Genomic DNA, 16,986 nt, shown 5'->3' on the forward strand with positions numbered 1-16,986 from the left:
TAGGTCAGGAAGGTACTCTGAGAAGTATCTGCTCATCACCCCCACTTAACCGTGATTTGCTTTGAATTGTGGAGTGGTATCTGAAAACACAATCTAAAATGGATTAAACTTAGGTGAAGATACACTCCAGGAGGACAATTTATATACTCTAGCACCAACTAGTTATGCTGACAACAGCCATGGGGTAGACATAGTCTAGATTTAAAAAGAATATCCCAAAATATGGACTTCAGAATAAATTGCTTTGCTCTACAGTTGGTTCATACTACTTGTTTATGGGCACAAAGTCATATTCAAATGCTTTATTTAAAGGAGCAGAACTGCTTTGCATTACCTTACTAGTCTTTGACTTAAGGGTCAAGATCTGGATTGCAGAATATTTGAGAAAACCCTTCTAACATTGCCAAACATTGGCATTTGTAGAAGGCATATGGAAGAAAACATTTTGAAGATCTAAATCCTGTTTCATTGAAAACTTTTCAAAATGCAGAACTACAATTTGGACTTTCCTTGTTTACACATTAGGGCAGGATCATCAGTGGGGACCTTATAGAACAGTTTTTAGTGTGTCTATCACATCTCACGGGCATAATTTTAAATATTATTCCCCAATCCCTCCCCATGCCTCTTAATCTTGAATGTTGTCAGGGAAATCCAATCCAGGCATTCATGCACAGTAATTTTCCTGTTTGTGACACCAGACAAGATCGTTGAGAATGTAAAAGTATTTAAATCAGGCATATGTTTTTATGTATGTTGACAGTGATTAAAATATAAAAGTTGAACAAAAAGTAAGATCAGAAAGAGATAGTGCCAAAGATGAGTGCAAGAGTGTCTTTGTACCAATTAGGAAATAAAACACTCCTGACACCTCATCTATAGGTAACTGCAGGTAATCAATTGTATCCTGCTTTGAGGTCAAGTGCAATGTCCTGTTCTCTCAGCAAAACCACTGAATCCACTTCCTTCCCCAAACACATATCCCTCCCCTCTGGTGTATAAGCACATGGCACTGCTGTTTGAGGCTCAAGATGCCTGTTAAACTGCAGCTGGATTGTCACCATCAGGGTTTTGTCACATCCTGATTTAGGGAGGAAGCCAATGATCTGGAAAACAGATGTGAAGTTTTAAATGTACATAATCAGATCTTTAAGACTAATTTCAAGCTCAATACTGTCTTGGATTTTCTTCAGGTAGAACAAAGAAGACAAAGAAATGGGGAGAAGAGTGACAGGATAAGTGGAGAAGAGTATATAGGATTGTGTGAGCACAGATGCTAATGAACCAAAAAACCCACCATTTTATTTAAGTGTTACATATGTCTGCACAGAAGTCAGGCATTTGTAAGCAGTCACAGTTGTATCAGAGGCATCTTAAAATTTCCATATAGGATAATATTTTTTTCTTTTTCCTTCTTGTTTCAAGCCTATGCTTAAGATTAGGCATATTTTCCATTCAGTACCAGGTCACAGCCAAGCCATTCTAATCTGATCTCTCTCTAACTCACCAGTATAAAGAGTAAGGAAGAAGTAGAGAGGGAGCAAAATGAAAAGAGTGAGCAAAGATTATTAAAGACATTGAGACAGCCACAGTTATTGGCCTTGTAGTCAAAAAAATCTGCTGCTCTATGGATGGTGGTAGCTGAAATCTTGTATAAAAATCAAAGTGAATTCAAGTCTTCAATTCTCAAAATGTTGCCATTTTACCGAACCCTCTAACAACATAGTCACTGGATCTTCAGGCAAATGTGATCTCATATGTGTTTCTTTATTTTCACTTTTTTTTTTTAATGTCTGAGTTTGAAAAATCTTTAATCAAATCTAGTATGTTTGGGGGAAAAAAAAGAAACCTCTGTTTAATGTCTGGAAACATCAAAGGAACCCAAGTTTTTTTCCACAAAGATCCTGATTGAATCTTTTTCTATGTTGAATACATATATATGAATATATATGTAAATCTTCTGACAACAGTAGTCAAAGTTTTTCAAGTAAAACCAGAAAGTTTGGATGTGATTTGCCAAGGTTACTTCAAGTTCCACAACATATGAATGAAAAGAACTGCAAAGACCTTAATTTATTACAAGTTTGTTGCTCTTTGATTAAACATCTTCTTGTGCTAATAATTCTTGGTAGCACGGTACAACATATGCTGCAGAAACCCCTGAGGCAGCCAAGAAAAACCAAGCCAAAAACAGTGGAGGAGTCGCTTACCTGCCTGAACTCCTCAAGGTCTATTTTGTTTCCCACCAGCACCACGGGGATGTCATAGGTGTGCCGGACACGATAAATGAGTTCTTTAAACTCAGCTGCTTCTTGAAAGGATTGGCGGTCTGTGATGGAATAGCAGATAATGAAGCCTTCTCCACCTCGCATATACTGGTCCCTCATGGCAGTGAATTCTGCCTGCAGAACAGGAAGAACACTCTCAGTAATTTGGCAAACAAAATTATCCATCAGTAAATAACAAACTTGCAGAAAACTTCCCTGATTCCCTATATAGATTCACATTTCTTGTTTTACCCTTGTAAACACTGCTTGCTGAAATTTGTGCATCCTACTGGGGTCATCAACCCCAATAATAAGGATTTCTCTTAGGATGTTTTTTTTTCTTTTCCCATCAAGGGAGCTCTGTCCTCTTAGAATATGAACTTATTATGCAAGTCCCTGCATACAGAAAATACTGTCTCATGTATTACCAGAAGCTTCAGCAGTGCTGCCAGTACAAACAGATGAATTGCAATTGAAAGAATATTAAGAGGTGTAAAAGAAGCTATATTACTACCTAGGGATCGGAGACAGGTACAAATTACTTATTATGCACTCAATTCAAAAGCTCAGTAATATCAAAAAGACATTCATTGATTCCCACCAGCTTTGGAATAGTACCTAGCAAAACGGGAATCCAATCTGCAAAAACTTCTACTTTTTAAAGGGTCTCAAAAAAGATGGGGGTTTCAGTTCACCGTGGGATAATGCCATTACATGAGAATGAACAATTTCAAACAGTGCTAGAATTGGCTTGATTTTCTCCTCCATTTCTCCCTTTTTATATATGCATTTATTATCACAGCAATGCTTCTTGTTACTAATTTTTTTTCAGAAGCATTTAATAACTGCCACATTGTACAAAAAATTGAAGACTTTTAGTTTTCAAAACCTAGTCTCAGGCACTGTGTCTTGAGAATATGTTTTAAAGCCAGTTTCTTTCTCAAGTTTGTTTGCTTTTCTTGATCACAGCCCAGAATAACCCAATACCATGGCAACAGTCGGTCAGGATCAGAATCCTCCTGACAGAATCAGTTCTCCAGAGATGCTAAGATGCAGGAAGGTCTGATAAAAAAGGAATACACAGATCAACATTGGACCATTTCTATGAGCAGCAGGATGCAGCATCAAATCCTGTATTTTTTTCTCTATTGGGAATTTAGGCTAGGGTATTTTAAAACAGTTTAGTTTACATACATATATCCTCAGCCCTTGCTGAAAATTGAAAGGAAATGGTTTTCTTATGCTCTTTTTAAAGTCTCAGTCTTAAATCTCTCTCAATAGTTGCTCATGTTGATTGACATTACCTCCTGTAAATAGACTTTCATGCTGACCATAATCACTTATTTATGATGCATCTTTTACCCAAGGTCTTTATACATCATTCAAAACATTTCACCTGCTGCAGGAAAAAGTTCACCCAACTAAGCTTCAAAATGGCAAACTAATAGGTAATTTAAGAGTAGAATTCTGCTTTGAGACTTACTCAGAATTTGAAAATCTCTAAATTATTACCAGTAGCACCCCAGGAGGGTTTATTAACTACCAGGCTACAAGGCAGAGTGGATCAGGTCAAAACGTAGCCCATCCTCTTGAAACTGGATGTCCAGGCAGTAGGGTAGCTGGACACTGAAGATATCGAACAGAAAGGATTCCACACTCTATGGTTTGGATAAGACACTGACAAGAGCTGTGTCTCTGTTCCCAGGTCTTTTCCTGCCATTTACATTAGATAGCAACTAGATTAATAAATGGTGCCATACAAAACTAGAGATCACATTCAAAGTCTCCAAGCTGAGGGCAAGGAGTGTTAATGACTAAACACAGTCATCAAATCCGTTACCTGCCCTCAGACCCCAGGCTTTTATACCAGAACAAAGATCTCACTGGAGTGCCCAACCCTTGCAACCCTGATTTTCTCCTCTTTGCACCTGTCCCTTAGAACTGTTCTACACCATGTTTAGTAGGGGAGTCTCCTTTGTAGGAGGAGCAGAACTAGGCCAGGATTCCTTCAGGCTGAGCAGACAATGGAAACCTTCAGCGAAGTTAAATTTGTGGATTAGGTGTCTGAATTTAGTCGCTGCCCACTGTCTAAGCTGTCTTTGTAAAAAGTGGTAAACAATTCAATGCCGTTAATGGACTACAGGCTGTTTCTGCTGATGGGAAATATTTATACCATTAGTTATCTAATTATCTATTTTTTGCACCTGTTATTTATTTTTAGAGCATTTATACAACTGAGTGGAGCTGCTTGCTAAAAGTACGTGTTTGCGCATGGAACCTAAAGCCCAGCCCAGACGACCTGTCTCCCCAAGTTAGAAATTTCATAAATCAACTACTGTCGCACTGTATGACAACTCTGTGCAACCTTTTACAAAGAATGAGCTCTGTTTAAGTGAGGTGATCCACCTCTAGGAAGCGCTCAGAACTTTGTACACTCATTTATAGCCATTTATGGCAAATCAAGAAGGAATTAAGTCACACATCACAGTTTAAGTTACTCACAGTAAGTGGCATTCTGCAGCACCAGTACTCCCAGGATCACTCCCCAGGGATGCTTAATGGCTTTCCCTGACTGACAGGAGACCTTGGGTTCCTAATTTCACACACTGAATCATTCCAAAGGGACAGAGTTCTCAGCTTTTAGGGACTGCCACTCTTGAGTCAGAATCATCTACCTACACGCTCTGGTTCCTACCGGAGCAAAGTTAAGACTTTCAAGATATGAATTAATTTATCTGCACAATTTTTTATCATGACACATTATTGCTGCTGATTTATTGGACTAAACAGACAAAATACTTTAGTGTCGTGTTTGCAGTGATCCATTTTCAGAGGCATTAAGTATTCTGAGCAAACTGCATTGAGGACATAGACTTTGCTTTCTGTTGTTAACTCAGCTAGTCATTTCCATTCCAATTTTTTTATGTTGACATTCATTTCTCAGCTTTTTTCTCCTTGGCATGATTGCTCAGTACAAAGTCGAGGACTTCAAGGTCAAACAGATATAAACCTGGTTTTTGATTTCAAAAGAAATGGATTTTTCCTCCTTTCACCAGGAATCTCAACATAATAACATATACTAAGAGAAAGAATAAATATAATGACCAATAAGTGTAATAAAATCTTTGCAACTCTGTATGTACACTATATATAAAAGACAAAGGACTAAGAGGCAACTAAATCTCTTTGTTAATTTTTAAGTTCAATCAAACCTTGCTTCAGATTCCCCTTTTTTTTTCATGCTTCTCTACAGTAAGCAGTACTAAAACTCAAGTTCACTCGGGTTCTGTCAATGTTCAGGTGTAGATAGAGATAAAGTCTAAGGTTTTACAGATTTTTCAGTAGTTTTATTTTTGTATTTTGCCTCGTTCCCTTGTAAAATAAGCAACAGTGTATCAGTGCATCTGGCTCACTTATATCATCTTTAATTGTTCCTTGCTGTAAAAAGGCTCCTCTTAAAAATCGTTCAGGAATAGTGGATACAAATTTCTATCAATAAAGGGAAAATACAAAACATTCCCAAGTCAGTAAATGCCAAGGGGAAGAGACAGAAGGAAATCACGCCCCCTCAAAAGGAAATCAATTCTGAGAATTAAAGTGAAGATTTGTCATGCTTACAGCACTTTGCAGCTTGACATCACTCGAGTACTCTCTTGTGTATTATGACTAAGACTTAACTGAAAAGTGTAGTAAAAACTCTTTTGAAACCAAATCATCATTCTTCTTAGGAGATGTGATACTTGAGAACAACCATCAATTCTTGATAGAAGCAAAACAAAACTTTTCTAAAAGTTGAAAGAAAGCAGCATAACTTTTTCTTTTTTCCAGTATAAATTAATGCAGGGAAAAAAAAGCCACTAATGCTCATAAGACTATGTATTTCTACGTGTTGTTGAAGAACATTGGCAAGTAAGTCTCCCAATGGTTAGGTTGCTCCTAAAGAGATATCACATTTGCCTTTCATCAGTGATCAGGCATCTGACACAATTTTTCAAAGGTATCAGAATGGCCTCACAATGATAAAAAGCATCTCCCTCAACATGCTTGGATGTGTCTCATCCTGTTACACTGAACTCCCTATACCCAGCGTGACCTACTTCTTCCTTTTTTGTCCCCCTCTACTCTCTCTCTTCCTCCAACTTTCCTAGGAGGCATAAAGTCCTGGAGCCATAAGAGCAGAGTTTGCCAGTGAAGGCTGGAATAGAGAAAGCGTTGAGTGTATTTGTACATTCCATGTTCCTCATTATTAGGACGCACTCATTCCACCAGCAGACCCACAATTTTCCTGATCTTTGTGGAGTTGCCAGTGTATCTGTAGAAACCTATCTCATTGCCTTTTAATCTCTCAAAATTTTCAACTCTTAGCAGCACTTTGTCTTTCATAATACAATCCATTCAAGCTGAAGAAATACTTCCATACCTACCCTTGGGAGAGCATTCCTCTTTCCACATTTCATCCTCCTGTATATGCTCTCTTTTTCTAGAAGTTTTTAAGAAATCAACAAAGAGAAAATGTTTCTCTCCTCTGCTTTCTCTCCTTCATCTTGATTTGTACTCTTTTATCTCACTTTTCACAATGAGTGAAAGAAAAGTTTTCATAAGAAGCAATATGATTAATTAATTTTAAAATTCATAGTGTTATCATGGATATATAAATAGAACTAGTATGTTGAGCTTTTTTCATTAGAGATCAGAATGCTTTCCAAATAAGACCACTATCTTAATGCCTCCAGAAGAGGAAACGAAGTGATTGAGCAGCAAAGCCAAGTTTGTTTCTTTACTATTTCCTGAGAATTTCTTCCTGATCAATGCTGGAGAAGGAGTGCTGGGCTACAAAAGCTTCTATGTGACTCAGAATAGAAGTTGTTTAGAAGCACCATCTGCCACATCACCATTTTACACCTGCAGAGCTCTGAAGTGAAGCCATTTCTCCCAGATTCCCATGTTCTGCATAGCTAAGAGATGGCCTTGTCAGTGCCAAAAAGGAAAAAAGGGGGAGAAGAACAAAAAAAAAAGGGACAAGGCAATGAGCAGAGGGTCACCATCCCTGTCCCTTCTTTTTCATTGTGTGGTGATGTGTTTGAGGAGTAAACACGGCTCAGAAGTGCAGTCCTTCCCCGTGCTCCTCAGAAGTGTGGTGCTTAGAAATTTAAAGATGCAGCACCTCCGAAACAAAGGTGTCATGTTTTTCAAACTACACACACTCTCCACACATTTTGATGTCTGTTCTTTTTTTATGATCTTGGCTTGTATCTCTGGAAGAGGTCAGAGCCTCCCCAGGGAGGCCAGCCGCACAGTTTGAAGAATGTCACTTTCTATATCTTCTTGTCTTATGTTCTGCTTGACTTTAGAACCGGGAATCTGCTAACAGATGTTCTTAATCAAAACTGTCTCCCTGATTACCACAGGGGTCATTCTTATTATAAACTGGGTTTTTTACGTTTATAGTGAACACTTGAGGGGTGGGATATGTTCTTGCAGACCGGCAGGATATTGTTCATCTATGACAATGAACAAACAAGGATAAAATGAACAAAAAGGACACAGGAAACTCAGGGGGAGGGGAAAAATCTTCAAATAGTGATAGAAGAAAAACTAAAAACAATAAAAAAATTCATGAAACTGCATTGTTTACTTGGAATTTTTTTTATTAAAAGTAAGTTGAGATTTCTCCTATCTCAGGAAAGTTGTTGTAGATATGGTCAAAGAATACTTTTTAACAAAAAAGTCAAAGTACAAACCTCCCATGTCTTTCTGTTAGTAAATTCTGTTACACACACAAGCATCAAGTTGACTTTATTGGGATTCCATATCATCCACCTGGCACAGCTTGTCATAAAGTGTGCTTCTCATTTACCTCTTGAAATAGATTTACCTAATAAAAGTACACTGGTGAAAAGTGCTGTGATAATTATTTGGTTTTCACGGATTTAGGCTTTCATTTTTTGTGAGAGGAGGAAGGGACAAAAGCAAGTAGTTTTTAAAAGCTTATTTGTAATAGCAAGCAGCAAGAAACCTGCAGCAGTTACATTTCAAATGAGAAAGCATCCAGATAGGATGTTAGCTGGATATTACACCTTATAAATATTGTAATACCAGTACTAATCTAGATGTGAAGGACAGGCCTTATTTCATCTGGTTTCTGCCCCCTGAAGAGGTAGTTGGGTATTCTACATTTAGAATCATAGCTTTATTTAGTCTTCAAGTCTCTCTCTGCAGTCATTAGGGACACATGATTGACTCCAGAGAGTAACTCAACCCATCCTCAGGGAAGTGTTTAAGATGCCAGGGGTGTTTTTCTTTTGTACCTCTCTCACTACCTCGACAGAGACTAAATATAGAGCCCTGCCTCTGATGTCCACAGTGTCAGCCAGGCCCTGCCCAGTCATATTCTTCATGCATTTGGGTGATAAAGCTAGTCTTCTCCTCCATTTTAAACTTTTCATTTGGCTTCTACAAGGCTGTTTTATTTCCAATCGAGTTCAAAAGATCAAGAGAATGTAGCATCTAATGCCTAAAGCCAATAGAGGATTTTTCCCCTCATAGCATGCAGCAGTGGGAAATGCTGTTCCTCAGCATGGGTTGAGTAACACTAAGCGATAAGAAAGGAACACTTCTTCCATCACAGAAGCCAAAGTTTCCAACCTGCTGGCTTTGCTTGCAGGAGTCCTGCCTGCACCAGCTACAGGTTCCCAGAAATGACACAGCAGAAAACAAGGAAACACAGAACATTATCAACATCACTTCACACTCTCTTCTTGCTTGTCCCCTATTTCCAGCTATATTTTGCAAAGAGCAACAACAAAAAGAGTTGCATGGCAAAAGATAGCAAAAACTTTGCAGCAGGTGGTACTCAGCCACCTGTGCCAGCCTAAACCATCTGCCACATCACTGGGAGGAAAGAAGGGAGCTGAGTAACAGCTCAGACACAGACCAAAGAAAATGCAGGAGCTCTGGCTTAAACACTGAAGGATGGAGATTGATTCTTCTCCTTGTCAAGTCTCTGCAGTGTTCTGGTTGTACATCAAACTCGTCTCTCACAACCTTTTTTGCCTGTTCTGGTAATGATTCAGGAGCAGTTCAAAATGGGATTAGTAATAAATGAGAATTAGCCCATAAGCCTGCAGTAGAAGTGGATTATTATTATAATCAGTCCCTTGATTAATGATCAGGCAGTGTCTCACGCCTTATAATTACAGGAAAGAATTCTTGCTTCTGTTGTAAAACAGCAATATCCCTTTTCTTCTGTGAATTTGTACTGGGGACAAAATGCACATCACAGATGACGGAAAAAGTATGAAGATAAAAGAGATTCAGTCCAAGCTCCCAGCAGACTAATGGCTTTCTGAGCTTTATCTGACAGCCTTCCAAGGCAATATTACAAACTCCACATTGTACAAAATCAGTAGCCTTTTCTTAACTCTGGGAATGTACAAGGATAAAGCTGAGACAGGCACTGAAATTAATCTGTAATTTAGAAGACAACCGGCAACCCCCATTTAAGCTAATTTATTTACCTGGAAAGGGAAACAGGAGAAGGAGAATATTCATGAGAGGTGTTCTTTCTGGAAGACACACAGGTATCATATCCATTTCTATGATAAATAGCAGCATTACTTTTAGCTGCTGATTTCCAGGGGTTTTCCAGGTTAGCTCACCTAGGATTGACAGGGAAGACCTCAAGACCTTGCCTGTGGGCAAGAAGATGGTGCAGGCTCAGTGGGCCAAATAAATGGATGGTCAGCAGCATCAGAAACACAATTAGACATGCACTGATTATTAAATTCAAGCACAGATTTACATTCCTGATTTTCACAAAATTTTGGCTGAAAACTTTCTAAAATAATTTCCTCCTACTACTTTCCCCTACATTTAATGCTCTTCAGCAACAACCTGTTTACTCCAGAAACAGGTTTTCAGTCCCAGAGAGGAGATGATATTGCATTAGACCTCAGATCAGTATTCTTTTTAGGAACTAATGTATCCTCACCAAAAGAGATGGAATCCTTCCTACTGGTTAATACATCTTTAATCTCTGACTACAGAAGAGACTTTATGCACAACCAAAGTCCTGAATGGAAAGAGAAATTAATTAAAAATAAAGATAGCAGTTTCTTAATGTGAATTACTCAATAAGGGCAACTCATGATTACTTTGCTCTCATCTTCATCCAAACGAGTCTGAGCCTCTGAACTGGAATGTCAAGATTTCATCCTGTCTGGGATTGTGATGTCATGGATATGTGAGGTTATTTTTTTATTGACTTCAAGTCATTGTTAGACACGATCGATTTTCGCCATCACTGAAATCATGTTGTTTCCCACAAGTTAACTTATAGATTCAGGTTCCCCTTCTCCTCCCAGCTGTGATACTGCTTCCCATCCTATCTTGCACTGCTCTCAGTCACAGACCATGCAGGATTAAGCCTGGTGAAAAACAGGTGTCAATGCTCCTTTGCATCCTGAGCACGGATGGATGACTATTTCACTGCCCTTTCCCTAACTGCAGAACATTTTATATGCACTCACTATTCTGTATTCACATGTCCTGCATCATGACTTATGCAGGAAGATTGAGCCACACCAGCCTGATAGAAAAAAAGTAAGTAAAGGGAAATAAATAAGGGGGAGAAAAAGACAGATTTGAGCAACTTCCAGTAAAATAACTCAGGACTACAAAATATAACATCACAAAGTGACCATTCTTTCTTGCTGAGGAACTAGTAAATAACCTGCAGTGGCACTCAGACTCTGCCTCCAGATACAGCTTCTTTTCACTGAGATTCCCAATGTTCCCACTCTAATTGCCCTTCTGCCTCCACGTCATAACATATTTGACAGTTTTCTGCAACTCTGCTTTTGTTAACTTTATTAATCCTGCCCTCCCCAAGATGGTTTGTCATGTGCAGTAATGAAAAGATGCAGTCCATCACCTGGGAGATGATATCTACTTTTTATTCACCCCTAAATATGGATGAAATCACCATATCAATTCTCCACAATGCCAGTAAAAATTCCTCAGTGTTACACTCCCTAACTCATAAAATTGCCTTTTTCTTTCATATTCATGCTAATGGTCTCTCTCTGAGGGATAAACACCTTAGCAATTTTCTTCTAAATGCAGGCACTGAAGCAATCTTCATTGTTAACTACCTCTAAAACCCCCAAATGCATTTGGTTTATCATGCACCACATAATATTTCTCCCCCATTCTCATTGATATGCAAAATAAGAATAAAGCCAGTTTTCACCTTTTATCACAAATGCATCATAAACGGTTAAAGGGAAAAATTAATAGCTTGGTAATTACATTTTAGTAAGAAGCAGAGATTAAAAAAAAAAAACAAACAAGCCACTAGTGAAGAGGTAATGACTACAGCTGCAAGCAGAGGTTTTGCAGGGATTGACATGCTCTTGTCAGCTTCTGTGGTCATCACAGACTTGCCACCTTCCCCAGTGAGGCCTTGTGCAGCCTTGCAGAAGTAAACCAGGAGGCTGTGGAGTCAAACACCTCATTGCTCCGATAAATGACTGCAAATTATGTTCTGGTTTGCATATATCCTCTTTCATGATGACTTCTCTAACAAGTGTGCTTACCTTAAAAATTCCACAACATAGGTTTATCTCTCCCCTCCCCTGTGCCCCACTTATCAGCAGAGATATAATATAATCCGAGAACCTGAAAAGGGGGGAAAGGAAGGAGCAAGCAATCTGTGGAGTGGCTGTTTTAGACTTTTGTAACATTGAATCAATAGTGCACTCATTTCTGCGACTGAAATTTAGCTCAGTGTTTATCTGAGGGATGTGTTCCCTGGGGACTACATAAATCACCACCAAAATGAATGCAAAATACCTTTTTTACAATCCTGCATGGTTTTTGTATTGCTGACAAAGTGAACCTGTAACACAAAATGACTGAGTTGTCATGTTCCTGTGGCTTCCAAACATGTTTTTTTTTCATTTCCGTATGCACAAATATTTCTGGAGCAACTGAATTGCATTAGAGAAAAAAAAAAAAACACACCAACAAACAAGAAACTGTGAGGACACAGGCAGAGCTCCAAAACAGTAAGTCATGAGGTACCTTGGTTAGATCAATAGATCCAACAGAGAAAGTGAAGGATCCAGGGAGACCTTGAAGCACTTTCCAGGAAGGGGTACAAGAGCACTGGAGAGGGACTTTGGAAAAGGGCATGGAGTGACTGGTTAAGGAGGAATGGCTTTAAACTGACAGAGAGCAGGGTTAGATGGGATATCAGGAAGAAATTCTTCCCTGTGAGGGTGGTGAGGTTGCCCTGAGATGTGGCTGCCCCATCCCTGGCAGTGTTCCAGGCCAGGTTGGACGGGGCTTGGAGCACCCTGGTCTAGTGGAAGGTGTCCCTGCCCATGGCAGGGGTTTTGCAATCACTTCTAATCAAAATCATTCCATGATTTTATGATCCTGAAAGACATTGAGTATCTTCTGAGATACGCCAAAACTCTCTTACACAGGGCCAAAGCTCATATGCAAGTCCAAAAGTTAGTGTAGCCTGACTTCTTCAGCTTTCTCCATGGTGTTAGTCAGGTACCACACTGATTTCTGACACAGGTACAGTCAATGTGGCCACTGCTAAGCTTGTGAGTTTTTTGTCTAATTAAAAGAAAAGATCGTTCCCTGGTGTGGTTTGTCTCACATCATCCCACAGCTCTGATAATGATATGGAACACTCATGACAACAATTTATTCTCCTCATCCAATAGGCACAAAATAAAAATGGGCATGAAAGTCTACTCAAGCTGTGCAATCTTTCTTCTACTGAAGTGAGAAAAATATATATCCAAAATATAGCTTGTTAAGGAAAAAAATTGAAAAAACTTCTCAGAAAATATTTCATATTTTCATTAAATATTTTATTGAGCTTCTACTTTGCTCTCAATCCCTCTTTGAAAAATCTGGATGGATGGAATAACATTTCTCAGATTATAAAGGTAACAAGCAATGGAGTTCAAAATTTGCTGAGGTTTACTTTTCTGTTTGTTTGTTTGTTAGTTGGGGTTTTTTGTCTGTTTGTTTGATTGGTAGGAGGCAGTTTCACTTCCAGGTTCTGGGGCAAAATTATTGAAACTCCAGCTTGAAAGACATTACCTGTCTTTAAGCTTTTCCATTCCCCTCCTGGTAGTGGGATATAAAAATCACATTTTTAGAAAGCCTTTTCCAGCAGTCCTTCTCATGCGGTTTTATAAGTGAAATGTTTGGATGATTCAGATAACACTATGTAACTCTCTGCTTTTGTTCTCTTTGCCTGGAGACACCACCATTCAAGGCTACAGAATGGCATAAAAGACATTTAATTTTGAAAATCTCATTTTTGGGCGCAACCTACTTTTCCTGAGAAGCATTAATGCCCTGCTCTGCAGAATAACTTTTCTTGGTCATTTGGTCTGGGGAAATGGGCACCATGTGGTGCTGTAATACGTGCTTATTTTCTCAGTATTCAAGCCAATATTTTAGTCCTGGAAATATCATTATGATATGAGCTTTGTGAAAACTGACAGAGGTAGAATACAGTTTTCTGCCCGCTGGCATCCCTGTTTTGTGTACAACTGCTCGGTAACAAGTAGCTTTTGATATCAAGCCTATGTAAAATGGAATTCCTGGTGATATTATCTAGGACAGTCACATATGTACATATAAAGAAATCAGGACACAGAGTATGTGCAGTGTCTACTGGAACTTCAAAGTACTTCAGTACCATTCACTGGTGTAAAGAAAAGGTGCAGAATATTTTTTAGTGATGGGAGAAAAGGTGAATTTACATTATCACAATTTGTGGAGGACCTGTATGAAGTTTACTCATATGGGATATGTTTATATAGATATTTTCCATTCACTGTACACCAGAACAAAACCAACCAGCCAACCAAAACCACCTCAAAGCCAAATTAAATAAAATAATAAAAAAACCCTACCCCAGCAACAACAAAACCAAAAATCCAGAAGGAAATGCTGCAAAGAAATGCCTGGAAAGAAGAAAAAAAGATGTTTCTACTTTTATCAAAATTTGTAATAATCTATTTTCTTTTCTTGTGTTCTGATTTTATTAAAAAGGAAAAAAACATAAATCTTTCAGCAGCATCACTGTGTTTCACTGTGGTTTTGGAAGTTGCCAGTTAGAGAAAGACACAGAACAGTGAGAGGGAAAGCATTTCAAGAGAGAAAAAAATCAAGTCTTTGTTGAAAGAAAACAGAAAACACCAGAAAGTTTTGCTCCACCAGCAGTATGGAACCACTACCACTGACTTTGCTGAAGCAGAATGGTAGCAATGGACAGGAAACCAGTATTGTCAGACTCAATAAATGCTCATGTTCACCCTAAATGCTTGTTCCCTGCAATGTTTTATTGCACCTGTTTGACAGGAAGATAAATGCAGGCCTACAAATACAAACTGATCCACCCTTTATTGCATCATGATTCACTCATGGGGACGGATGAGAAAGGAAGTTGGGAATCTTGGCTGCCAGTTGCCTGTTCTTCCTTTGGTAATATACTCCTTTTTATCAGTATATGCCTAGATCTTTTCCTACTGAAGTCAAGGAATATTTTGCCCATGATTTGAAGGAAATTGGTGTCAGGTCTGCAATTTCATCTGTGATTTACTGCAACTGTTTTTTCCACTCTGTATCTGTGCCAAATAAGTGATTCTTCACAATCTGTCCATTGGCAAATAAAATTACTTGGTCAAGGGAGAGATTTTAGCTCTTCCCAGATATTACTGTACAACTTGTATTGAGAACCCAGGAAGTGTTCAGTGTGGTGATTTGACTTTCAAAGTATGTTTTCAACAGCCTGTGGAGCAACAACATACAAAGGAAATAAAACTAATGCTCTTCTCACCTAAGACACTGCATTAATAGTTGCTACTTACTTCAATATCCCTATGCTTTAAAAATAAAATGGATTTCATTTATGCACTACAGTACCTAGCAGAAAGTGCAATAAAATTATTTTCCCCTTACAAGAACATGCTGTAAAGACCCATTAAGGCATAATTACTGCCAAAAAGGCATTTTACATTTCCTTGAGATAAGCTGCACTAGTGTACTTTGAGATTTCACTTCCATTGATTCAGGATTAGAGCAGCATGTTTAGATAATAAGCAGAAGGGTCTCAGATAACAGCCTGAGTGAATCATTGGACTATAGTGTTTAGTCTGAGAAAGTGTGTTTATCTGAAGGGCTCTTGGGACTAATACGGTTCCTCTTCAAAGCTTGAAGCAGGGGGTAAGAATCATAGTCCTGCAGGTTGGCAGGATAAACATGTCCTGTGATTTGCTAGCAATTTGAGAGATGGATTTCAGTACAGAGTGAGCTGTTGTTGTCAGGTTGAAAAGTGTCTGCCTGGAAATGAATTCATGCGCACACAGCTCCAGACAAAGGAAAATCTCCCTGAAATGGCATACCATCACATTTTAAGGCCAATTTTTCAAGTCTCTGACTCACACCTGGGAAATATCCTGGTGCACTAAGTTTATCATAAAGAGCTCACTTTTTAGCAAACAAAAATTGGTGCAATAATCTCGGAATGTACTGTCTTGCTGACAGGTACAGAAACCCATTTTTTCCACATACTTGCCTGCTTTGTATCTGAAAAGAATTTTTGCCTCTTTTACATATCAGATCAGATTGTTTTTCAGTGAAGGGAACTCTGCTGCTCTTTTAGTGTTCGGCGTGAGGTCTACACAGAGAGATTGGGTAATGTGTCACATAGAGGAAAGCTGTGGCAGGAATAAAAGCTCCTGTGCCAGTCAACATAAATACAGCAGGAGAGATAACTGCTGTGTGTGCTCCATGAGGAGTATACTTCTGGGCTGCAGAAGTAGCAACATATTTTTGAGCTAGAAGAGAGGGTGAGAAAGCGTAAATGAGTGAACAGAAGGTTTCTATAACTGTGTGGAGGCTTTCTGTGCACGGTTGGAGCAGTTGGGGGTTGTCACTCCCTGAGAATAATTGTGAAGGGAACTGAATGCAGAATAAAGTGCTTGAAGGCTGAATGTCCCTTCATTTGCACCTGCAAGTTTGCTGGAAACCAAAGACTACATCAGTTTAGATTAAATGTATGTAAGAGCAGATTATTTTTATGATGCATTGGTCAAGAAAAGGGAAATCCCAGAATTATTGCCACAAACACCACTTCCAAACTCAATGGACACAGGTGAATTTCAAGGGAATGTTACTCAAAAAATCTCCCATATGGGTGAACAAGGAAGTTCAAGCTATCATTATGGATACTAATTTGCATTTGCAGATTTCCATTAAGTTTGTCCTATATACTCCACATGCCCTACTGTAGCTAGTAAAAAAGCTAAAAAAAGAAACTTCTTCAATTTTATAAATATGATCTTAATCTCACATTTACCCTGCTTGGCTTTATTTTCTTCTTGTTTTGGATTTAATTGAAATGTAGTTGCAAAAAGAAAACTTTTGGGTTAAGAATATGACTTCTAGTTAAAGAGCCAAAGGCATCACTGACAGCTAACCAAAGGAATTACTGGCAGCTTCTTCTATACTTGGTTGTGCCACTGAAAAAGAATATCAGCATCAATTTTTTGCTCATTTCCTTGCAGCACCACGCATTTACAAGCTTTTTTTGGTAGGAACAGCTCAAGTTAGGTCTGTTTATGACAATCCAGCTATAAGGAGCTCCATCAATACCTGCTCCTGAAACTGTCTGAGGTAAACA

The 16,986-nt window shown here is 38.7% G+C and overlaps 1 protein-coding gene across 1 annotated transcript in view; it reads right to left on the reverse strand.

Moving 5' to 3' along the window:
- Positions 1-16,986, reverse strand: part of RIT2 (Ras like without CAAX 2) — a 185,788-nt gene that overhangs the window by 88,459 nt on the left and 80,343 nt on the right. The window contains exon 5 of the mRNA XM_032096914.1: positions 2,211-2,402. Within this exon, the coding sequence (XP_031952805.1) occupies positions 2,211-2,402 (192 nt within the window). The remainder of the gene's footprint in view (positions 1-2,210; positions 2,403-16,986) is intronic.

This window comes from Corvus moneduloides, chromosome Z (assembly GCF_009650955.1).
Source record: "Corvus moneduloides isolate bCorMon1 chromosome Z, bCorMon1.pri, whole genome shotgun sequence".
NCBI classification, from domain to species: Eukaryota; Metazoa; Chordata; class Aves; order Passeriformes; family Corvidae; genus Corvus; species Corvus moneduloides.